A 24773-nucleotide genomic window follows, 5' to 3' on the forward strand; every position below is an offset into this window, starting at 1 on the left:
ACACTTTAAAATAGTTGATACCACACAAATAAAAAACTAAACAAAACAAAAACAGAATATTTTTTGTTTTCTATAGCAATGGATATTATAATAAGCCAATAAGAAGATTAACTCTCTGGAAAGTCAATTCAAGGTTGTCGTGATGTTTGGTTCTCACTGCTGTTGTCTTTTGGAACATGGTCAAAAAGAAATACAAGCAATTCTAATTTCCCAAAAATAGGTTTGAGCATGCACAAACCCACAGTATTGTCTGGATGTTTCCTACAGCACAAAAACAAAATAAAAGAAAGAATCAATGGCTCTTTTGTGATCAATAACCCTTTACACAAAGATAACCAATGATAAAACAATGTGACTAATAGTAAAGCACAAAAGTTAAAGTTATCCAGTCCCTTGGCTGTCAGTCCACCAGAACCTCAAGCTGCCTTTGCATCCTCAAGGCCAGAAACTTGTTAACATCTAATATTTATCTACCTCGCTGTCGGGCTAAAAGTTATCACCCTTAACAAAAACAAACAAACAAACAAACATGTCATCATTTAAACAAATCTACATTTTCTTTACTTGAACCTTGCGTTCTCTTCCTTTCTGTGGCCACAGCTCTCCATAGTGTTTGCCACCTGTACAGCTCCAATGTGGCTGCTCTGGACTGGAATCCGAGACTACCTCCTATATACAGGGTCTTCCTGCCTAGGGGGAAGGGTTCTGGTACTATCAGAACTCTTTCTGCCTAGGGGGAAGGGTATCTTGTATTATCAGAACACTCAAAAGTGTGGAAAAACCTGAATTTACTTGTGTAATCCAGGTTCTCTGATCATGAGTGAGGTGTCTCATTTTCTGGCTTTCTTGTTCTGCTAAAATTACTCTTCCCAAGTCCCTTCAGCAAATTGCACTTTGGTGTAAAATTGAACTCTACAAGTTCTGTTTTTTGTCTTTTTTTTTTTTTTACTTCTCTCTTCTGTTACCTCTGAACAACGATGGTGTATCATAATATATTCAAACGAATGACAAATCGTAAGAAAATGAAGGGTTGGCCAATGTAAAAATTCATGGAACTATTAATAATAATAATCATCCAAATATAGATTTAAGGTAAAATTCAAATTCTGCTAAAAAGTTCTTTCAAACCCTTCCATAGCTCATCCCATCTGAAGCAGAAACTATTCACCCAAAAAGGTAAACAAAACTAAAGGAGGCACAATATTTGTCTTTCTGAAAATGGCCCCTCCGGAGAGAAGAAGACCTGCATATACAGTATAACCCACTACTGGTCTGCACGTGTCCTCTGTCTGCGCAGCATTCTGCACGCCTTAGCAGCAGAGCCAGAATTGCTGCCAGTTATAGAGCAGTGGTTCTCAAACCTTTAAAGTTCAAGGACCCCCCCATTACTCTGACAGTGTACACATGGGTCCATTTGGTTCCATTTGTTTACTGTCAGAGTTACAGACTTTTAAGGGTCAATTTAGAACCCCCCTAAAGGAACCCTGAGAGTTCCTGAACCCCACTTTGAGAACCACTGAGATAGAGCCCGACTGAGATATTCGCCTGGCCGATGTATATCGCTCACTTGAATCTTTTTTCGATCCGAATCCGAATCGACTATATTTGTGCATGTCAATATTATACGTAGGTGAACATCTTCAATAGTTTTCAGAACATGTTCAATAGAGTTTAAGGCAAATAAAATAGCACTCAGTTCATGTTTATTTTGTATCAGTCAAAATTATATTTGCATGTATTTCTTTGCTCATTAAGTTAAATGATCTAAAAAGTATTTCAATTTGTTTGTTTTTTTATATCGGGAATCGGTGGTTTTAGGAAGATTCGGGAATGAGATTGCTCGGACACAGACGTCAGTCAGGCTCTAACGGCTAGCATCCCACTGCACTTGTGGCCCTATATAGGCAAGAGGCAAAGAGATAATAGTCACACAGCCCCTGTGACAGAGCAAAAAACAACAAATACAGAACGTCCCCCAACAAAAGAACAAACACATATTCATCAGTCGATAATGGTCTGGCTTTTTTTAGTTGAGGAACTTGCGACACTTTTTGGCACTGCAGTTGCAGGGCAGCTTGTTGCTGGCGTCCTCCATGGGGAACTTGTAGTCGTAGGTGAGCTCCTCGCCACAGTAGATGCGGCGCGACGCAAAGATGACGATGTGCTTTTGGCCGTCCACGGTGAGGACGCGCGAATGACAGTTGGGCTCACAGGAGTGGTTGATGAAGCGCGCCGCGTTGCCGTGCACAGTGGCGTCCACCACCTCATAGTCGTCGATGCGGAACATGTAACATCCGATCCCCTTTGTTGGGAGAGAAGAAGAGAATGGGAACGCTGTTAAGATTTATTTTGCCAATTTGTTTTTGTCCAGTCAGCATTCTACCTGAGCATTCTACCCTCTGCATTTTCACTCACGGCAGCATTGGCAACCTACGCCTCTTTAAACTCTTTTACTGCCGATGACGTCTTTGACGTCCTTTTTCCCCAATGACGCTCGCTGCTGTTGACGTCTTTCTTTTTAGGTCTTAATTGATTCAGAATGGTTTCTCTGATATCCACCGTCTAGCAGCATCCCCGTCGCTAGGCAACACCCAGCTCTGCTGTGGTCCGTCAATGAAATGATTCCCCCCATCCACCGCCCTTGTAACCGTACAATGTTAAAACCATGTTTTTAACAGAACGTTGATGTTAGTGTCTCATTACTTTTAGTGTTTCATTTCTTTATTGTGACTTTATTTTGATCCGGCACCCAGCCTATAGGTTTAGATGTGATCCAGCACCCAGCCTATAGGTTTAGATGTGATCCAGCACCCAGCCTATAGGTTTAGATGTGCGTGTCCTTTTAGACTGTTTATTCAGCCTCCTCATTACTAAATCGCCACTACCTCGCGGTTACAATATTAACGCTTCGGATGACTTGAAAAATTAGCTTTAGGCGATTTTGCTTCCGGTTAATTTTGGGGTCTTCAAAATAAAAGTCCTCACTGCATCCGGGCGCAGTTAGTGACATACAGACGTTGTCAATGTTGGCAGTCAAAAATAAATAATTATAGATTTAATAATATACATCCAAGAGTGTATATTATGGTAACTAGAATTTCGCTGGTGTGGAGCAGAGGCAGCGAGGTTGGACATTGAGGGGTTGGAAATCATCCCGGTCGCGTGGTTCATGTAACGCGTGTGTCACTGTGAAGGCCTTAGACTACAATGCGCCATTGGACTGGCACCATGAAGTGAACGGAGTTGGCGTAACTCGACAAAGTGGTGACAATGTTGACGTCACAGCAAACAGGCTGGTGGTCTTGCGCAAGAATGTGTTCTTTCATAGAAATGGGTACTGTAAATATGACAGTTGCATGGATGCAAAGTAGTGCGTGATGTCTGGACAGGCATGCTGTTGGTGTTGTGCATGGTGAGATGTGTGCAAACGGTGTGGTTTGGTAGGAGAAGGCGGACAAAGGATGGGGTGTTGCGCTGGCTATTAGTGTGGCAGGATGGTTCCAGAGGGCTTGGAAAAATAAGCAGGTGATGTAAAGGTGGTGCTAAAAGATACAGTAGGACATGGTGTTGCTCAAATTGTAATATGGTCAAGGGTGTATGAACGCACTCGGCAAGTTTCATGGAAATGTGCCCATTCAAAGTGGAAAGTTTAGCCTGAGGGTGGCACTAGAGCAAAGCAGGCCATGGTGTCCCCAAGATCAGTAGTAGGTGCCATTGCCTGGGTTAAGTGAAGGTGCACAGAACAGTCCATGGCAATCCAGCTGGTAGATTTTGTGACATAGCATAATTAAAACATCGGCACATTGGCATTAGCCACATTAGCTACATTTCCCCACTATAACAGAAAACAGATAAGATACTAGCATAGAGCCTTGAGGGACTCCGCTCAACCATATGGGGTTTAATGGTTACAAACTTTTGCTTTGAATTGTTATGAAATTCAGGCCCCATGTGCAGTGCACTCACCTTGCCATCGTAATACTTCTCCCGTTTGTCAGTGAGCACAGAGCGAATGACGTTGCCAGAATACTCGATCACCATCTCCCCCGCGTCCATGGCTCTCTTGCAGAACAAGCCTCGGCCGTGGATGGGAGACCTGCAGGGGGATAGACATTAGCCCTAATAAAGTAAAGACTCATTCATTGGTGTAGTACGACAAATGTCGCTTGCCAAAAATAAAATACCTGATCTACAAGCGATCCACGTGTTCAGGTGTGTGATGTTGGGCACAAACCTCTTATCTCCATATTTTAAACTTTTTTTAAATGAATGCCCTACCTGATCATAGTATACTATAGAGTCACACAAAAGTATAAAAAGTAGTAGATCCACAAGCATGTTCGTAGATCGGTAGATCTGTTCACTGCCATTTCCTATTTTCCACTCACTTTCCACTTCATTTTAGTAACTAACTTGTTAAAACTAAGTTCAGGCAACTTCTGGCGAATGGTAGTAGCTATTTCAATACCACAGCATTTAAACAATGTGAAATGTAAACTACAATTCTGGTCCCAGTACATTTTCATGTTAGAAGTGTCTATGCAGTACAATCCCAGACATGTCCTCACCAGAGTAATCTAGTAAGAGAGTGGCGACACTAGCGTTGACTCCCATTCTAACAATGGAATGCGGAAGTGCTCATTCTATCTCAATGGGATAGTTCCAGCCATAGGAGAAATGTTTGGAACTATAGCCCACAGGCACCCGCTTTGAGGCGAGATCAAAGCGTGTCGCTACTCTCCTACTCTACACTCTGGTCCTCACTAACCTGTAGACTCCTACGGTCTCCTTTGAGGTACTTTTCAGCTGTTTGAATCTCACAGCCAACGGAAGCTCCATGGAGGCACGTCTGAAACAGTAACACAGATGAGAAATGTTACGCCACGTGCTTACAACGACATCCTGGCTCCACAATTAAACGACACAAACATGGGGATGAACTAATTCTACTATTATGCCACCAAAAATGTGGAATGCCCTACCACCAGCCATCAAATAGTGTGACTCACCACCCTCCTTCAAAACGGCCATAAAGGAGCACCTTTGCAATTTGCAAGTCTTCTATATTTGTAACTGTACCTGTACTGTACGTTTTGCAAACAAATAAAGTAATCAATCAATCAATGTCTGACCTGGCGGTCCTGAGCTGCCCTTCGTCCTCGCCATCCTCCTGAGGCCTGTACTCAGGAGGCTGACGATGTTTGGACGCCAGGAAGTTGAACATGTCAAACGCAGACCTCCTGAAAGAAGCGACACAAAAAGACCAGAACACAACTCAGAAAAAAAGGTGCATAGTACACAGTCAGATAAGCCAATACAGACACTCACACCACGTTTACATACATTGCTTTATAGAATAGGAGATATCGTCTCTGTCGAGTGGGAAACCTCATATGTCCCAGGATTCAAATTCAGTGTGCTATATTATAGTCAACAATGTACACAGTTTTCAAATGAACAAATATTGTACAAAAAAATAAAACATAAAACCCCTTTTTTTTCCTTTTTTTTTTTTTTACTTAATAGGTAGTTAACCAACTAGTCGACTAGTAAACTAGGCAACCAGTCAACTAGTAAAAATCACTATAAGTGAAAGCCCTAAAGTATTGATCAAGATTTAATTTCTGCCCGACAGTGCAGCTTTATAGAATAGGAGATATAACTGTATGTGAGGCTCCCTGCCTCCAGTACCTTTGGTGCATCTCAGCGCGGGCCGAGCCATGGGGGTTGATGGGAAGTTGGTCTGTCTCCTCAGGCTTGTGGAAACAGAAACGGTAGCTCCGACAGTGTCTGGAGCCATACAGCTGCTCCAGCAGGAACACCACAGCCTCATGGACCACGCCCAGCATCCTCAGTGCGTTCACACCTGGAGGGAGCACACACATTTTAATTCCTTATTTGAATCCACAAATTACAATTCATTTTGCAGGGAAACAAATGACAGTTCATGGGCACCAAAGGATGCAAATGGCACCTTCTCCTCCACGGAGACAAAACTGCCTACAACAGCCAAAACAGAGCAATATTTGGCAAGTTGTTTGTCATGCTAGCTATTGTTAGGTGACTCATAGTCAATTTATGTACTGTACATGCCCCCCCCCCCCCCCCCCCTATGTAGTTGTGCTATTTTGGTAATAGTGTTCCTGCTGTTCTACATACATACTGTACATTGAGAAAGATTGAGGCTTTAACCTTTGCTTTTACGAAATATCCAAGACCATTAGAGTTTAATGGAAGATGCTTCTGAACACATATTCCATTGCTATTCCACTTCAGCTTCATAGGCTAAACTTAAAATAACTATCGTAATAACCGAAAATAGCCCATCTATATGCTCATAGCTCACAGCTTATAGATATGCTATTTTCAGGCGCAACATGCTTCCATAGAAGTCTTGTTAGTTTCTTTGGAATCCAAATGACTAAAATCAGTCATGGTGACTGACATCTTTAATCCATGCATACATGGTACGGCCGTAGCAGAGCGCATAGAGAGACCGCCTGAGAATTGGTAGGTGTCCATTTTGTCCCCCCCTCCCTTCCCTAGGACAGTGGTTCTAAAAGTGCCGTCCGCGTCCCCGTTTTTACTACCCCGTTTCGCACCAGTAAGAGGAGGGATGGGCGGGGGGCAAGGCGACGGCCCTATTTACAGTTAGTTATCGTCAAAACTCCTACATTTGATCATCCATTTATTCCATGAGATTAAACCATAGACCATTTTATGGTTTTATCCAGAATGAAAACATTCTCTGAGGTAAATGAGTTGGTGTACATTTCCCATAATAGCCTATAGCCACTATAATGTTTTACTTAATAGTATTCTTCTTGGAAAAATATAAAACGATACTCCTATGGAAAGGCTATATTATTTTACTTATATTGACCAATTAGTATAATTTGGTATAGCCGTTGCATACATTTTATTTGTAGGCTACTGTCGTGAAAGTTTATAATAGTTAGAGAAATTCGAAGTTTCAACACAAAAAAAGTAGTAGGCCTAGTACTAGTAGTTGTGAATTAGCAAACTGGACATTTGGACTTTATCCTCGTGTTGGGCTTATTTTTTCGCCAACGTTTTTATTTGTGTATTGTGTTGTTTCAGTCATATGCGCAGGTCTGTTGTGCATCACGTTCCACAGCCGTCTGCCTTGACTTCTGTGTGCGCTGACTGCGGCAGGCACGGTGTGGGCTAGCCCCTCCCTCCCCTCACTAGTGCGAAACGGGGTAGTAAAAACGGGGACGTGTGCGGTCCAGGGAGGGACCCTCAGGGGGTTCTTTGAGTGGGGATCCAAATGGACCTGTACATGTCTGTAACTCTCAGAATCATGGGGGGGTCCTTGAAATTACTACGTTTGAGAACCACCGCCCAAGAAGATACTAGCTTGGGTTAAATGTTACATTTTCCAATTTTTAATCCTTTGGATTAAAATCCATTTGGATGAAAAATAAATAATAAAAATTGATAACAATAATATTTACAATGATCTGAATGTGTTCCCTCACCTTCAAAGGAGAGCTCTTTGAGCCTAGCGTTGGAACGAGCCTCCTGCACCTTATCCGTCAAAGATTTCCAAGCCTCTGTACAAGAACAAGAAGACAGGGTGAGTACTTCACACACGTATCCTATACGTCCCTGCCTGTCCATGATAATTATCTTCTTTTCTATAGCAATGGATATTATAATAAGCCTAGAAGAAGGAAATTAAGAGTCAATTCAACAGTCGTCAATAAAATCCAAGCTATTCTAATTTCCAAAAATAGATTTGATAACAGCATGCACATATCAGTCCACCAGAACCTCAAGCTTCCCTTGGAGCATCGCAGCACATATGTCTGAATGTGTGATGTTATAACACACATGGAACAATACTTGACAATTGTTGTCAATTGTCTTTTTTCCCTCACCTTCAATGCTCTCACAGCGGATATGGAAACCATCCTCGCTGCAGATTTCAAAGATGAGGCCCTTCTTGGGCTTAGCATCCAGGGCCAAGTCCCTACCGCCGCCCTCCTGGTCTGGGGGAGAGGCTACAAGGAGAGACCCGGTGGGGTGGTCCCCCCCTGGCCCACTACAGTCCATGGCCTTCTCCAAGACCACTTTCCCCGTTGGAATGGGTGACTCAGTAGCCTTGGTGCCAAAGACACTGGAAAATAGAAAGACATACGTATCAGTATCAGAATTCATTAATAGATTATAGCAAAATAGAATCTCACAACAGAAACATGTTTGTATGACAGTATGAAAAGGAGCCCTGCACACTAGCACTGATTCCTAAACAATTAACACAATATGTAATATTATGATTAGGGGTGTCCGGAAAAAAAATCGATTCGAATTAGAATCGTCGCGTCATTCGGTACGTTGGTACAGAGATGTTTGATGAGAAGCCCACCTCTTGTTGGTTCCTTTGTCGGTGGGTCTGCCAGTGTCCATCGGCTCTGACCTGCACACAAAAACACACAAGATTAAAAAAATAGAGAGACATATCTCTGATGTGTACTTGGTTTATGTGTGTTTGGTTTGTATGTATGTAATGAGCTAGTCTTTTCTTTTACATGGATGTCTGTTTTCTAGTTCTGCTTGTGTTTGTGTCCATGGACACAAACAAATAAAATAACTATAAAGGGACGGACATAGCTGAGTGGATAGTGAGGCCATCTGGGAATCAAGAGGGTCGCCGGTTTGACCCTTGGTTCACTATACAGTATACGCGTTGGAGTGAAGTAGAGCCACTTAACCACTAACAGCTCTCCATGTGGGCTCCTCTGATCCGTCTGAGCAGCCATCTGCTGGGTGAATGCTAATTTCCTGTCCTGTGTGGACCAATCAATACTCATTCTCTTCTAATCTCTAATTTACTTGTTGAGATTAATAGACCTACTTGAATAGACAAATACAGTTAATCTCAAAAAGCTTTTCATATGTCCAAAACTGTTACTTTTCAGGATTCAAATTCAAAAGGATCAATGGTAGCAGATCTACAAGCTCAAAACGTGACGCTTCGCGCTGCGTTTCGAGCTTGTGGATCTGCTAGTTTACGGAAACTGCCCGACAATCTTATTTAGCGGTTTAGCGGTTTAGCGGTATATTTCATGTAACCTTTAAGCATGTGTATGAAGCTCACCCAGGGTTTGAAGAGAAGACTCTTCCTCTGTGAGGCTCCTCTCCCTGCCAGGCCTTCAGCTTCTTGCTGTTGGTCTTGTCCAGACTCTGCCGGTTCCTCTTGGCTTTTTGCTTGCCCTTTTCCGTCCCTGACACGCTACCTGTGGCGGAGGAGGAGCTGGACTGCTTGTGTTCCACTGAGAACCGGGACAAAGGGGTGGTCCTGCAGCTCTGGGTTTGGGTGAAGACCCCGACAACGTGTGCCTTGACGGAGCTCAGTGCCGCGGCTGGACCAGGAGCTAACGTCACACAAGACGCTGCGTTTGGACCGCTGGAGTCCAGGCTGTGAGCTCTGTTAATGGACTGGAGATGGACGCTGGTGCCTTCCGTATCCCCTTGTTGGCTGACAGCAATGCTGATGGTCTGCTGGGAGGGCAGGACACAGATTCCGCCGGCGATGGACGTCTGGACAGGGGAGCCGAGCTGGGACAACATAGGACCTCCGCCCGCCGACTGAAGCACCATGGGCTGATCGGACAGGCCCAGACCGTGCGGACTGGCCTTGAAGAGGAGGTTGCTGATCGGTCCGGTGATCTCGGTGGAGCTGAGGACGGGGGTGGACAGGGAGACGGACCCCGGAGCTAGAAGGCCCGCAGCACCGCTAGGGGCCATGGAGACCACGCTCAACACCGACTGGTTGGGGTTGAGGCCGGAGACCGTGCAGGGGAGAAGGTGAGCCGAGGAGTCGTGGCTCAGGATGCCCGGCAGGCCAGCGGCAGGCATGGGCATCCTCTGCTGGAGTACCGGCTCAAAGTACATCACGCCACCTGATTTAGGTCTCTTGATGATATTTGGGACCTTGCGTTGAGAGGTGGTGAGGGTGCTCAACTCAACCAGTCCGCCTGTCTGACCGGGGATGCCGGTGGTGATCTGAGGGGACGACAGGTTGATGAGGGTCATGTTGGGAGGCGGTCCCTGCACCTCAGAAGGGGCCAGAGTGGGCTGGCTACGAGAGCGGGCTAGCTTTTTGGTCTTCCTCGGCTGGAGGCGAGAAATGGGCCTCTTCTTGCCGTGAGCGGAGGCCAGCACGGCCGGCGAGGAGCCCATGGTGGAGGGGCTGGAAACGATGGCCACGCTATGCGGCCGACCGGCCTCTGAGACAAGAATCTGAGACTGGTCGTGGGGCACTCCGATGAGGAGCCCCGAGGAGGTGCTGGGGATGCCAGTCTGGAAGCCCGTCTGGGTGGTTCCTGTGAATGTGTGGATCTGAGGGTGGTGGGACATGGTGCCCAGGACCTTGGCTCCGGCGGGGAAGATGGGCTGTGCTGTGGAAAGAGTCATAGAGCTCAACACCGCCGGAGAACTGGTGTCCATCACTCCACTGATCTTCTGGGTCACTCCATTGGGGAGGGTCTGGAGGACGTAGAGGGGCTGGAACTGCTGGTTGACCACGATAAGCTTCTCAGGGCCAGTTTTGATGACCGCAGGGCTGGCGACCTGAGCCTGGGGCGGCCCAGGACCTGGACCTGGGCCAGGGCTGCCTGAAGCTGCAGCCGAGGCTGGGAGGTACTTCTGGCCCTGATGGGGCAGAGAGGGGGAGCTGGGCAGGCCAGGTGTCCCAGAATTCTGTGTTACATCCTGGTTGACCGCAGGTTCCACCCCCTGTCCGACCGCAGGGCTGGGGATGAACTGTTCAGGAGTCATGTGACCTTCTGAACCAGCTGTGCCCTCGTGCTGGCTCTCAGACGGCGATACTCCCGGCCCTGTCCTCTTCTGGTCTCCAGCTTTCTCCCCGCCGATGGTTTCGGGATCCGTGGTTAAACCCAGCATTGTGCGCTCAGAGGTGTCAGAGATGAGACTTCCGGCGGTGTGGTTCTGGTTCTGACTGCTGCTGACAGAGGGGCTGCGTGTTGTCAGCACAGAGAGGTCAGAGGGCAGCTCCAAAGGAAGACCATATGGCTGCTCTATGGTGCTGCTCACGCCGCTCTCCCCGACCCCCGAGTTCTCTGTGCTGGCCAGCGGCTGTGGGAAGTCCTCAAATAGGATGTCCTTGCGCCGGTTCACGTCCACCCCGACGTAGCCCTCGTCCAGCATGAGCTCTGAGGAGGATGGCTCGGGCTGCTGTCCCAGAGCCTGCATGGACGGGGTGTTGAGGACGAACTCCATGATGTCCGACGGGAGGATGTTGCCACAGTCGTCGCTGTTGTTGTTGTCTGAGTCGGACTTGAGCAGGTCTGTGCTCAGAGACAGCTGAGCGAGAGGGTCCTGAGACCCCTGAGACTGAGACTTAACTCCCCCGCTGCCTCCTCCCCCAGAGAGAGGGAGGCAGTTATCTTTCTGATTCTTCCTGCTCTCTCTGTTGCTGTTGCTGCTCGTTCCGCCAGTGCCTGTGGCTCCTCCGGTGCCGCCGCTGTCAGCCTCCTTCCCAGAAGACTCCAGTTTGTCGGCGCCGTGCCTCTCTCTGGCCCGCCGCTTGCCAGTGTTCTTGTGGGAGGAGGAGGTGGAGGAGGAGGTGGCCGTGGTAGTGGTGGTGGTACTGGTGGTGCAGATGCTGGCATCGCTCTCTGAGCCGTCGTCAACTCCATCTAACTGGCCGATCTGTTGCTTGACCAAGTTCCTGTAAAATGTTTACAAAATGTGAATTGACAATGTCATACTACCAGAGAATGTTACAGTTAAGCAAATGTATCGTTTTGCTAAGGGTTGAGTGTTGAAAGCAATAGCAAAGGCAATCTTTCACCCAGGTGCTGGACAAACAATCAACTGTAGAAAAATAATAAAGTCTGCAACACCAGTTCTCACTCAGCTCCACGTTTATTGCTATTCCAACATTTTGATCTTCATCAGGAATTGAGAGTAACAGGACACAAATAAATGTGTCCCTAAATACATTAATGTCTAAAATAACATGCAGTAAGTGGAGTGCATACTTCTTGTATCTACACCAGACTGGCTGTGCAGTCTATGACATTATAGTTATATCTATAACGTATATATTTCAGCCCGATCTGAGTAACTTCCATTACAAAAAAGAAATAAAACATAATGTGAAAAATTAATAAAAAAGAACTACTTTGGACAATCTATTCTAATCCCTATGAATACTGTTATTAAGGTACTATGAGCATATCGTCTCTGTCGGCTGGAAATTCATTCAATTCAAAAACAGAAAAAGTAGCAGATCGACAAGTTTGTAAATGTGCTATTTTTATGCTTTTGTGTGACTAGTATGTATGATTAATTAAATTATTTCACGAAAAGTTAAAATATGGAGAGCAGAGGTTTGTTTCTGCCGGACAGCATCGTTACTGTCGGGCAGAATTACACATTCCATTTTCAGTGAATGTGTAATTGGACTTACATGTTAGTCAGGAGGTCATCTCCGTCAGTCACTTGCGCCTGCTGCTGCTGCTCCTCTTCGTCTTTGAGGAAGCGCTGCAGCTGGGAGCCCCTCCCCAGACATTGGTCGATGCCCTCGATGGAGGGCAGCCCCCCGCCGGGGTTGATGATGGTCCGGGTGAAGTTGTAGTAGTACGGGTCTTTGTCCCTGTGCTTCATCATACCGCCCTCCTCGTCCTCGCCGCTGTCCCCGGAGGACGACGAGGTGCTCATGTCGTCCGCTCCATCCACCTGGCCCTCGGCCGACCTCCTGCTGCCACCGCTGGCCCTCTTTTTGGTCACCCCTCCACCTCCTCCGGCCGCATCCCCGCTCCCGTAGAACGGCAGGTCCTCCTCGCCGTACGATCGCACGCCGTAGAACGGCGTGAGGCCGAAGAACATGTTGGAGCGTGCGCGGGCGCTGCGCCGCGGGTAGCGTCGCTTGGCCGAGCCCGAGCCGTCGCTGTCGTCCTCCTGGTGGTGCTTGTCGTCCATGATGCCCCGGTCGCGGTCGTCGTCTTCGGGGCCGTCCCCCTCGTCCTCTGTGGAGTGTGTAAGGAGGAGGCCGGTGCCGGAGTGGTGGTCGCAGCGGAGGCGCTCTGCGCCGCCTCCCTTGGGGCGGGCCGCCTGGTTGTCGGACTCTGAGCTGTCGCTGCTGCTGGCTGACGCGGAGGAGAAGAGGGCGGAGCGGCGAGTCCCTTGGTGGCCCGCGGGAGAAACTGTGGAGGTGGCGTTGGTGGTGCTGGAGGAGCACGGCGAGGAACTGCTGACAGTGCTCTGAGTGCTGGTCCCGTTGGGGTCCGTCTTGATTTCCGTCTTGATCTGAGTCAAAGGAGGCGGTTTGATGGGTCTCTTTTTGTCCCTGGATGGTGGGAGCTGGTTGGGCGTTGGTTTAGTAGTGTGAGACTGGGAGGTCTTCACACCCCGTTCGGGTGCTGCTACGTTCTCCAGACTGGAGCTGTTCTTCCTGTCAGGGCCGGGGGAGAAACTCTCCCTGGCTTTGGAGGAGGACTTGTCGCCTGCCTGGTTCTCCGGCTTGTCCACCTCAGACTTTGTGTGGACTTTGGTGCTGTTCCCCAGTGTGGGAGCTTTGCTGTTGCTGCTGTTGTGAGCAGAGGAGGAGATGTGGGCATACGCATTGGACCCACCGGTAGCTTTAGTGTTATTGTTGAGCAGGGGGGTCTTGTTGCTGCTGTTGTGGATGGTCTTCCCTCTGTCTTTGGACACATCTCTGCTGCCTGCTGTTTTGACTTTGGAGTGCTTGTCTTTGGGAGCTGGGGCAACAGCCGGGGAGGCCTGGTGGGCGGAGCCTCGTTTGACCATGTCATCTTCAGACTGGGCCCTAGATGATGACCAGAGTGGTTTCATGGCAGCGGCAGGGGCGGGCCCCGACGAGTAGTCATGTGATTTCCTTGTACCGGCCCTCTGGAATAACGGCTGAGGAGAGCCAGTTTTCCCTACGACAGAGTCCTTATGGAGAGGGGTTGGAATGGAAGTCCCAGCCCCGCCTCCACTCTCCTTCCCTGGGTTGGCTTTGTCCTTAGGGTGGGTGGTGTTGGAAGTAGAGCTGGATCGGTGGCGAGGCAACAGAGTGAGCGTGGCCGAGGCGTCCACATCTCTGCCACCCTGTTTTCCACCCTGCTTGTCGCTAGCCTTGGAGCTGCCGCCTCGCTGGTGCCCGGTGAGGACGGCGGTGCCCATGAGAGGGGAGGACTGTCCCGAGCCTGCAGGTGCCAGTCTGGAGCTCTTGCTCTCTCCTCCGGCCTGTTTGGAGGAGACGGCGCTGCCGTCTTTCCCCAAGCCAGAGTCTCTGTTCCTCTCTGCGTTTCTGAAGCCAGAGTCTCTGGAAGGCGGTCTGACCCTGTCCGACTCCCTGCTAGAAGGCCTGCCTTTGTCTGGACCTGCGTCTTTCCCTCTGTCCGCATCCCTGCTGTACTGTCTCTGCTTATCAGACTCTCTGATCCCTGCATCTCTACTGGGCGGCCTCCCTTTCTCAGGGTCCTTGTAGTTTGGCTCTCTAGAGGACAGCTTGCCCCTGTCCCTGCTTGCCTGTCTCCCCTTCTCTGAATTCCTAAAGGTGGACTCTCTACTGGGTGGTCTTCCCCTCTCAGTCTCTTTCAGCCCTGAGTCTCTACTCAGTGGTCTGTCCTTTTCTGGCTCTTTGGAAGGCATCCTCCCCTTGTCCAAGTCCTTCTGATCAACCTCTCTTGGCGTTCTGTTCTTCTCTGAGTCCTTCAATGCTTGGTCTCTGTTGGATGTTCTTCCCTTGTCCGTGTCCCTGAGGCCCTGGTCCCTGGACGGCGGTGCCCTCCCCCTGTCCGACGAGGCCAGCCGACCCCTCTCGCCCTCCCTCTGGCCCGTGTCTCGGCCTGAGTGGCGAGCTTTCTCCGGGTCCCTGGCGGGCGAGGGGATGAGGGGCGGGGGCGAGGTTAGTGGTCGTGGCGGCGGGGCGTGAGGCGGGGAGGTCATGCCTCTCTGTCTGTTGGTCTGATGGGGAGGAGAGGAGAGAGAAGGAGTGCTGTGGCGGCGTACACCGATGCTCCTCATGCCCGGGTTCAGCAGGGGGTCTCCCACAGTCACTATTTCGTGGCTTTGGGGCAGGGCAGAGCCTCCTGGAAAGACAAGATCAGGTCAGTCAATTTAGGTTTGTCTAGTCTACTGTGAATGTACTTTGAGATCTTTGCTTTGAATTTAAATTTATAATTGTGTCATTAAATAGCTTATTATATTAAAACAAAAGAATAAAGATGTTAGATGCGTTTGTACCTGTAGAAGGCATGGGTCTGGGGCCTGGTGAACAAGGGGGGTAGCTGGGATGCCGATTCCTCGTATAGACCCTCAGCTTGGGGGTGTTGGCAGGGGAAAGGGCATCAGAACGCCTCGGCGAGTCGAATGGATCTGGAAAGTCTTTATCTAGAAAAACAAAAGGGTTTGGAATTTAGATAAACATTAGATAAACATCACAAGTTTCGCTCTCATGCAAACTACAGTATATGTAAAACAGAACAGAAACAGTGTCTATTCAGTTCAAAGTTGTACCTGTTACAGGAGGGGGGCTGTGTGCAATGGTGCGATTCTCCTCAGGGGCCATCATGCTCTTCAGGTCAGACTCCACCACTGGGGGGCGACAAACAAGGATCCTGCACGTGTACACACAGCGCTTACGGGCATCAAGGGTACTCCAGTACACCCTAGAACACCTGGAGAGAGAGAGAGAGAGAGAGAGAGAGAAACAAGACAAATGCAGTTTATTAATTATCATCTTTATGAATCACTATCTCTATCTCCTGAAGGTCAATGTGTTGGAAATGTTAAGATCCACAACTGCAACATGCTAAAAACAATAGCATGAAGTGATACTCACTGGTAACCAATGGGGAAGAGTTTGCGCTTGCAGTCCGACAGCTCCGTCAGTATGCCCAAACAGTCGATAGACATGGAGCCTGAAATAACAGTGTGTGTTTAAATCCACAAGGCAAGTCAACGTTACTTGTATTGGACATCACAGGATGTACATTTCAAACATGTATCATGTGGATCCACATGGGAATGCACCCTCCAATGTGGTTCTGGGACTTCATGTGGCCAGTCTGTGGAGTCAGTCATCTAGTGAAACTAGTGAAAATATTTTGGAAAATCGTTGTGAAGGTCGGGAAACAGTTTCCAGGAATACAATTTTGGGCAGGCAAGATGTGTCGTCGTCGACACATCTTATTGATATATTGATATCGCATATTATTTATAACTGATTACATCTATTAATTAAATCGACTGTGGCACCCTTAAGAAATGTGTCTCGAAACATGACACTACTTATTGACTGTTTACATAAAAACCTTTGTTTCTATGTTATCTCAATAAAACAAGATGCAATGGTGCTCTAACCATATCAGCACATCAGACCTTCATATCTTCACATGGACATCCTCAGACCTACCTATCTTCATGTGGACATTCTCAGCCTCCAGTCCAATCAGCCACTTCCTCTTCAGACTGATCCCCTCCAGGTCCACCAGAATCCTGCGCGTCACGTCGAACCCAGACACCACCTACAACACACACAGAAAACACGTTAGCCTTGGACTCTACAGAAATGACTTCACTTGCCAACCACATGAACCACATTTTAGCTTTTGGGCATGCCATAACAGTAGGTAAACATGCAGCATTGGTTATTTGCGACTACTTGACATACAACATAGCATTATGAGGACAAAGTATATCGAAACTCTTGCTAAAAGATAGTGTACCTGTCTTAACAGTTTAACTGCATAACCCGTGTACCACGCTATTTAATCCATGTTCTCCCCCTCCGTAATATGCTAAACCCGCTATTTGTTAGCTATGTGTTTAATTCGCCGTTTTGTAATAATTTGAAAGAAATAGGGGATTTGTCGCGGACCTGGTGACGAGGCGGACGCATTATGATGACGTAACGGGAAATCAACCAACTGCCGGCTTGCAAGGGCTTCTGGGAAACTGAGTCCAATGCAAAGTGAACAAGGGTGTAGAGACAATCTTAGCTCTTTGTCTATGACCCGGATCACGGAAGTGGCTTTTTTGTCCACTCAATAAGAAATCATTGGAGTGTTTTCAAGCGGATTTTCTTGGATCAAAGGCGCAAATACTTCGGCGTATGCTCCAAAGGTAATTAAACAATCCCGGCAGCCTCAGTATATGTCATATATTATTAATATAAAGCCCTCAAAGTGTTGAGGTTTATCATACTGCCGTTCTGCCAGTCTCTACCTTATTTCTATGGCATCTATGTATTATTACCTTTTTTAATGTCTTATTGTGTATTACTAGTATGTTGTTGTGTTGTATTATGTTTGATATTCTACAGGGCTACAGGGTTCCTTGAGGAAGAATTGCTCTTTATGTTCTACAGCCGGTGACGCTGCTAAATGAACGCGGTTGCTACTGCACATTGTGGTCGAGTTGAAGACTCTCACTTCTCCCTTGATGAGGTCCCTGTGCCTGGGACAGTAGACCTTCTTGTCCTCGAGGAAGACGCAGTGGCACTGGCGGGCACACATGAAGTGGTAGTTACTGGTGCAAGAGGTCAGGCAGCAGCCCACCGTGGCGCCGAGCCGTTGGCACTTCTCACAGCGCTGAGTGGGAGAGAGAGAGAGAGGCATAAACGCATGGATTTCATAAACACACTTTAACTGTGTACAGGAAGCATTCCATGTGTATGTGAGGAAGAAATTATGTTATGCTACTGTGGTTGTTTATGTCTAACCATAATGTACCATCACTGTACTTCTGTGTGTGTGTGTGTGTGTGTGTGTGTGTGTGTGTGTGTGTGTGTGTGTGTGTGTGTGTGTGTGTGTGTGTGTGTGTGTGTGTGTGTGTATGTATGTGAGACAGAGGTGTATGAAAACATGCTCCCAGCTTGAAAGGTATGACAACGTAAAAATACAGATTTATATCGTATTATTTGGCAGCCTGTAGCAGCCAAGATGTCTCAGCTAGGCCTTATCGCTATTGTTTATGTTACAGCCCATCTGTTATGGTTCAGCATGTCCTTGTAGCAGCTAGTATAACTATTGTCTGATCCCTGTGCTCGTTGGCAGAACTACCTTACCACCACCGATCAGTGTCAGACTGTGTGTCTAACGTACTTCTCCCCATGATATCATGTACATTTAAAGCATAATAATCCGACTCCTTTTGCCTCATCAAGATTGATCCAGAATTCCACAACGGTGTGTAAAGAAGAGTCACATCTTACCAGGCGTTTCCCCCTCTGAACAGCCATGTGGACATTCTTCAGAGCTCCGTCATCATCCTCAAACACCTCAGCTGACCACAGGGCACAGTTCACATGGGTCCACTCGTTCTGACCGATGTAGAGAAGCCTGCCACCCTCCTGCACACACACACACACACACACACACACACACACACACACACACACACACACACACACACACACACACACACACACACACACACACACACACACACACACACACACACACACACACACACACACACACACACACACACACACACACACACACACACACACAGGAGTTGTATACCTACAAACTAATTCATGATGTTTATCCAAACATAATAATATAAACATATATTTATGAGAAGTTGCTGCCATTTCCTTTAAGAGGTATTTTGACAGAAGATTAAAAGGTATTTTGATATCAGAAAAGGGCATTTCATATTTAAAAAGTGTGTTGCCGATTAAACCCACTGCTATTGTACTTTTGAGCTTAGAACAGAATGGCTTCAGGATTCAGCATTGTAAATGTGGAAGTGACCGTCGACACACGACTTGACTTACGTTTGTGTTCTCGTCTCCGTACTTCAGACACAGAACACACTGTCTGTTGTCACTCACACCAGGCGGTGGGGGAAGCTCTGGACTGTCTTCACGATCTGAGAACAACGTTAGAAGAACAGTTAGGGGCTTAGGACCAGAGCAATTACGGCCAAGAGAGTGAACCACTTGAACCTCAGCATGCCTCCTCTGGGAGGGAAACACTCGTCAAAAATAGAACATCTGCAAGCTCAAAATGCGTCACACTGATGATCATTACCGGGCAGCAGTGGGGGCGGTGGGGGGAGAGATGGAGGGAGCTGGGGTGGTGCTGGGGACGACGTCGGGGAGTCTGGTTCTCCGGGGGTCTTGGGCCGGGGTGCCGGGATGATCTTCTTCATGAGGTGAGGCTGTTCAGAGCGGGACTGCTCCTCCCTCTCCTGCCACTGGGCGTAGTTGTGGTCCAACGATGGAGGCAGCACCGCGTTGGGGAGCAGACCACTGCTGGAGACAAATAGAAAACTTTAATCAAATCTATATATATATATATATATATATATATATATATATATAAAAACAAAATATCAGTCGAAACATTGGAAAAATCTGTGGTCGAGGCTCTACTCAAAAGTAAAGTTTAATTGCCAACAAACATTTTAAGCTAATCATGTTTGTATGGCCCAGATGAATAACAACCTGGTGTACAAGTTACCACATCATTGGAGAAGACTGAGAAGAGGGGAGGGGAGGGGAGGGGGGGGGTGACTAAATATTTCAATTAAATTAGCAGATGAGTGAGTCTCCCACAATTCAACCACAGACGTTTTCCACATAGCTCAGAAGTGCAATGTGATCCTCTCTCGGTGCCAGAAGGTAGGGCCAATACATGGCCTATAGGAAAGCTGATAGCCGAATGCAATTTCAATGAGAATGAGCTGAGCATGTGTGCCCAATGTAGGTTTCATAGTTCTCTATAATCTATAAGCCATGGTCTTAGCTACAGAGACTACAGTAGTATGACCAAGTAAGGCGTAAGAATGGTTGCAAGTAGTTGCATGTTACAATGAGTTGCATTAGTGTGGACTGGCCTTTAAAGCTACCGGTATGTATTAAGCTGTGGTCATAATTTCTGACCAGATCCCCAGGGTGTCGGTGTAAAAAACCCCAGTGCTTAATTGAGGTCCTGTGCATAGGGACAGGGATTTTACTCCAGGCTGACAAGCTTTTTTCCTTTGATGTTAATGAGGCCTTTTAAATGCTGTTGGTGACCAGGGTTATTGGGACACATGGGGCTGCTCTTGTCTTCCAAATGCAGAGCTGACCTGTTCATTGTGGAAGTCTGGTGGAGACACTTTTTCCATTACGGGGACGCAGCAGAGATATATGAGCTACACATACCAATACCACCAATATGTACGTTATTAGTACAATTATTAAAATAGCATCTCTCTTTCTCTCTCTCTATCTACTGTGTGTGTGTGTGTGTGTGTGTGTGTGTGTGTGTGTGTGTGTGTGTGTGTGTGTGTGTGTGTGTGTGTGTGTGTGTGTGTGTGTGTGTGGAATATTACACAGTAAGGAACTTTTCTTGTGTATGTTCCAGTCTTCTTTTTTTAAGTGATGTGATGTCTTATTATATTATTATGTGTTATGATAGAAGTTATGTAAGTTATGTAACTGTCATAATGAAAAGTTGTTTGTGAGCCCCAGGAAGAATAGCTGGTGCTATACTCATAGATTAAAGCAAAACTAAACAGCTTAAAAAAAAATCAGACCCGCCTGAACTGAGTGGTGCTGCACAATTATTGCACTGTACCTGTACTGTATGTGTATGTGTGTGTGTGTGTGTGTGTGTGTGTGTGTGTGTGTGTGTGTGTTAGGGCATTAAGCAACTAGTCGACTAGTTTACTAGTCGGCTAGTAAATCCACTAGTCGACCGTGTTGGTACTAGTTGACTAGTTGATAAGAAAAAAAAAGAAAAAAAAAAGTTTATTTTTTTCCCGATTTTGTAGGCCTCAAGATCAGGTAGATTATAGTTATAGTCACCATGTACACAGTTTTTCAATGTACAAATATTTATTAAAAAAAAAAAAAAAAGTTTATTTTTTTAATTTATTTTATTTTTTACATAATAGGTAGTTAAACAACTAGTCGACTAGTCGACTAGTAAACTAGGCAACTAGTCAACTAGTAAAAATGACTAGAAGTGAATGCCCTAGTGTGTGTGTGTGTGTGTGTGTGTGTGTGTTAGGCTGCGCAACAGAGACACTTGGTGGTGAAAAAACGCTATTTCCGTGCTCGGACGGACCCAGCCAGCCAGGGACCCAGCCAGCCAGGCAGGGACACACATTGCTGGGCAATGGAGTGGCTGCACCACTCAAAAAATAATAATTAAATAAATAAATAAATGTTCACATGACAAAATCTGAATAATCGTTGCACAAACAACAGACTAAGTTACTGCATGGAGTTGTGATGTAGTCTGCTTTAACGCAGTGCTTCTCGACCTTTTCTGGATCAGGGCCCACTTGAAAATCATAAAAGTGTTCACGGCCCACCCATCTGACCACAGAGCATGTATATTAAAATGATCAATCAATCGATTGTGTTCCGGCTTGGATCAATGGAACTAAACATAGTATACTTTAAGTTCTTCATTATTTATCGGTATCACAAATACCCATGATTTTGTTTATTTTTACATTCATTTAATAAAATCCCAATTATTTGGGGGCCCACTTGCAGTATCCTCACAGTGGACCCCGGCCCACTTGCAGTATCCTCACAGTGGACCCCGGCCCACTTGCAGTATCCTCACAGTGGACCCCGGCCCACTTGCAGTATCCTCACAGTGGACCCCGACCCACACTTGCTTTAAAACAGATTCCTAGCGTTACACAATAGTTGGCTCCCGTACACTTTGTGAATAGCAGCTTCATTGTGCACCTGGTACGATCACTTGGTAATAACTTTGTGACTGTTAGTGTTGATGCTTACTTGGCAGAGACTTTCTGTGCTTCCCAGAACCTGGACTCTTTGACTTTGAACCATGGGAAGAGCCGCTCCATTTGCTGGGAAAACAACGACCACATGAGCTTCAGCGACATTAGCATACAAACATAATGCTAGTATATCGTTGCTGTCCGGAAGAAACCTCTTATCTCCATATTTTTTTTTTTCTTTGTGTTTTTTTGTAATTGTTTTTGTAAATTTTGCAAAACCTGTTCTCCAATGGACCCAATGTAGTTATTAATTAGTCACAAATTATTGTTAATGCTTTTCATTGTTGATAAACCCCACAGACACACTTGACACTTCAACGTGGCATACCTACTTTTCAAAAGTAGCAAAAATAGCCAATGTACAAGCTAACAATGCAGCGCGATTTGCAATTTTCTCTACTTTTGCGCTGTCACACAACAACAAAATTAACTACTGTACTAGGACATTTATTTATGAAACATAAAAAATGAAATATGGTTATATAGGGTTGCTTCCCAACAGCAGCAATATCATATGGCATGAGTAACCTATGTGAATCCCATGCTAATTGACTCATATGCTGCACATGGGACTGAAGTCTGGTGTATTACTGTGATTGTGGCAATATGTGAGTCCTTGTGAAGTGTGTTATAAAATATATAAAATAGTGGTTCTCAAACATGTCATGTAAAGTACCCCCAAATGGAAGTATGGATAAGCAGTGGACCCCCATTTGAAAGATGTGCCAGAAACCCCTCATATTTTAGTTGTTGGATTACATTTAGTGCAGAATTCTACAACTGTCTAGTAGTCAACTGTATATACTGTGAGTGGGGTGAAACCTATCATCTGAATAGTCATTGTTGTCTCCACCAGGCCGAAGGCATGGGGAGAGAGTATGTTTTGCACTCCGTCCGTGTGTGTGTGTGTCCTTCCTTCCGTCTGTCCGTCCGTCCTTCCGTCCGTCCGTTACCAGCTAATCTCCGGCACCGTTGGCCCGATCAATGCCAAACTTTGCACACACACTCCCTGGATGCCAACGATGAACCTCTGCCCCACATTTTCCAGAACGGCCTGTTATAGCGCCACCATGAGGCAGCTTTTCACATTGTTTACCTAAAACTGCACTGATCTGCGTGATACGTTGCATGCACACTCCCTAGAGGCCAAGGACAAACCTTTGACCTGCATTTTCCGCATCTGCCTTTTATAGCGCCACCAGGAGGCCGACTTTTGTAAAACACATTTTTTGATATTACTCCTCCAGATTCTGTCCAAAAATCTCACAAATCGTTACACAGTATCTCTATGGTCATGTGCTCAAGTCGGATCTGTCCGATATTTCATATTCCATCCTAATTGGCTATAATTGGCTTTCACAGTTTGCAAGATTGCCCCGTTTTGAACAAAAGCCTCAAATCATGAACGCAGCATGCAATTTACGTGAAATCTTTCACACATTTTCTTACTAGGCTGAGGAATATATCCCACCCTTTTCACATTGGCCTGTTATAGCGCCACCAACAGGCTGATTTTTGCAAAACACATTTTTGGAACAAAATGCTTCAAAAACATGTTTATATTAATCCTAAACATTTTGCCAAACATCTCACACAGTCCTATCCTCCTGGTGGAGACCTGTGCCCAGAAGGGCACTTTTTCTAGTTATCCTTTCTTTCATTGGGTTCACTTTTAGCCAGTGAAATAATAGTGGAATTAAACTGTTCCTAATTTTTCTGGGGACCCCATGGAACCCCTTCAAGGACCCCTGGGGGTCCACTCCCACTTTGAGAACCACTGATATAAAGGTTCCAGTATTAGCACGTGGTCGCTCTCTCTCTCTCACCCGGATGAAGAAGGACTTGACCATGCTGTTGGCCTTGCGGCTCTCCAGCTGCCCTCCATCACTGTTCATAGCCGTCTGGACGATCCGCACGATGTCATCACTGAACTCCAGCTACACACACACACACACACACACACACACACACACACACACACACACACACTTTGTGTTACTAACTATAGTATACTTAAGCAATATTACACGAGAGGGTGTTCTTTAACGTCATTAATGCACACCTGCGGTACCGTAGGAACTCGTCCGCAGGGCAAGTTCCGAAAGGTATCGCAGAGTCTGCTGCGCTCTGAGAGAAAAGCACGGCTGAATTGTTTGTTTTGATTAGCCGGTGAAATAACATGGTTATTTCAAGAGAAGCTGTCCTCAAAACGACCCGTTGTATAATTGTACATAAACATTTGAGGACAGCAATTTTAAAAACGCAATTTTTTCTTTGTCATTATGCTATTTTATGTTTGTAGATCTGCCATGTTCGGTACACGACACCGGCCCGCAACCAAGTATAAACAAAGCACCCTTTCAGATGTTGCGATTCGGTTATTGCGCATACGAGTGTCAGCGTACAGTACAGCCCAATGGACTATCAAGATAACAAGCATTAACATATCTACATCGGCTTTGTCTTCAGATTCCAAGTCAAGTAAAAAAAAAAAGGAATAGTAATATATATATATATATATATTCAAAAAGAGAGATAAACGAAGGGACTGCTGACTCCAGGGAACAAAGATGTACAACATAGCACCTGACGAAGCTCACGGCGAAACGCGTTGTGCTGCTAATACATGAGTTGATGATGCAGTAAATTGAGATATTCCATTGTGGCGTCCTTACATCCTCCACCGGAATTGCCACCATATGAATTTGGTTATCGTCTGTCGGGTAGAAGCCTCATTATGTCCAAAACTGTTACTTTTCAGGATTCAAATTCAAAAGTAGCAGATCTACAAGATCCAACTGCGTTTCGAGCCGCATTTCGAGCTTGTGGATCTGCTACTTTTGTGTGACGCTGTAGTATGATCAGGTAGGGCATTAATTTTGCAATAATATGGAGATCGAATAGTACATGTCTGACAGAAACAAAATACTTCAATACATACTGCTTTTATTTACAGGGAAAAATCTACCTCGCGAACCTGTGTCGAAAAGCCCTTGTGTCTCTGTCTGTCT

General features: G+C 46.3%; 1 protein-coding gene across 1 annotated transcript in view; it reads right to left on the reverse strand.

The window, feature by feature from the left end:
* Nucleotides 1-1879: 1879 nt before the first annotated feature.
* kmt2a (lysine (K)-specific methyltransferase 2A) overlaps nucleotides 1880-24773 on the reverse strand; it is a gene marked incomplete at its 5' end in the record, with an annotated part of 62445 nt that continues 39551 nt past the window's right edge. Inside the window, 20 exons of the mRNA XM_079514624.1 lie at nucleotides 1880-2302; nucleotides 3967-4096; nucleotides 4769-4849; nucleotides 5133-5240; nucleotides 5692-5866; nucleotides 7503-7577; nucleotides 7905-8143; nucleotides 8393-8443; nucleotides 9125-11719; nucleotides 12464-15092; nucleotides 15247-15393; nucleotides 15520-15680; nucleotides 15845-15923; nucleotides 16418-16529; nucleotides 17436-17594; nucleotides 18218-18355; nucleotides 18788-18882; nucleotides 19044-19267; nucleotides 21758-21831; nucleotides 23589-23699. Of these exons, the coding sequence (XP_079370750.1) occupies nucleotides 2027-2302; nucleotides 3967-4096; nucleotides 4769-4849; nucleotides 5133-5240; nucleotides 5692-5866; nucleotides 7503-7577; nucleotides 7905-8143; nucleotides 8393-8443; nucleotides 9125-11719; nucleotides 12464-15092; nucleotides 15247-15393; nucleotides 15520-15680; nucleotides 15845-15923; nucleotides 16418-16529; nucleotides 17436-17594; nucleotides 18218-18355; nucleotides 18788-18882; nucleotides 19044-19267; nucleotides 21758-21831; nucleotides 23589-23699 (7659 nt within the window). The 3' untranslated portion in view covers nucleotides 1880-2026. The remainder of the gene's footprint in view (nucleotides 2303-3966; nucleotides 4097-4768; nucleotides 4850-5132; nucleotides 5241-5691; nucleotides 5867-7502; nucleotides 7578-7904; nucleotides 8144-8392; nucleotides 8444-9124; nucleotides 11720-12463; nucleotides 15093-15246; nucleotides 15394-15519; nucleotides 15681-15844; nucleotides 15924-16417; nucleotides 16530-17435; nucleotides 17595-18217; nucleotides 18356-18787; nucleotides 18883-19043; nucleotides 19268-21757; nucleotides 21832-23588; nucleotides 23700-24773) is intronic.

This window comes from Electrona antarctica (assembly GCF_951216825.1).
Source record: "Electrona antarctica genome assembly, chromosome: 11".
Classification (NCBI taxonomy): domain Eukaryota; kingdom Metazoa; phylum Chordata; class Actinopteri; order Myctophiformes; family Myctophidae; genus Electrona; species Electrona antarctica.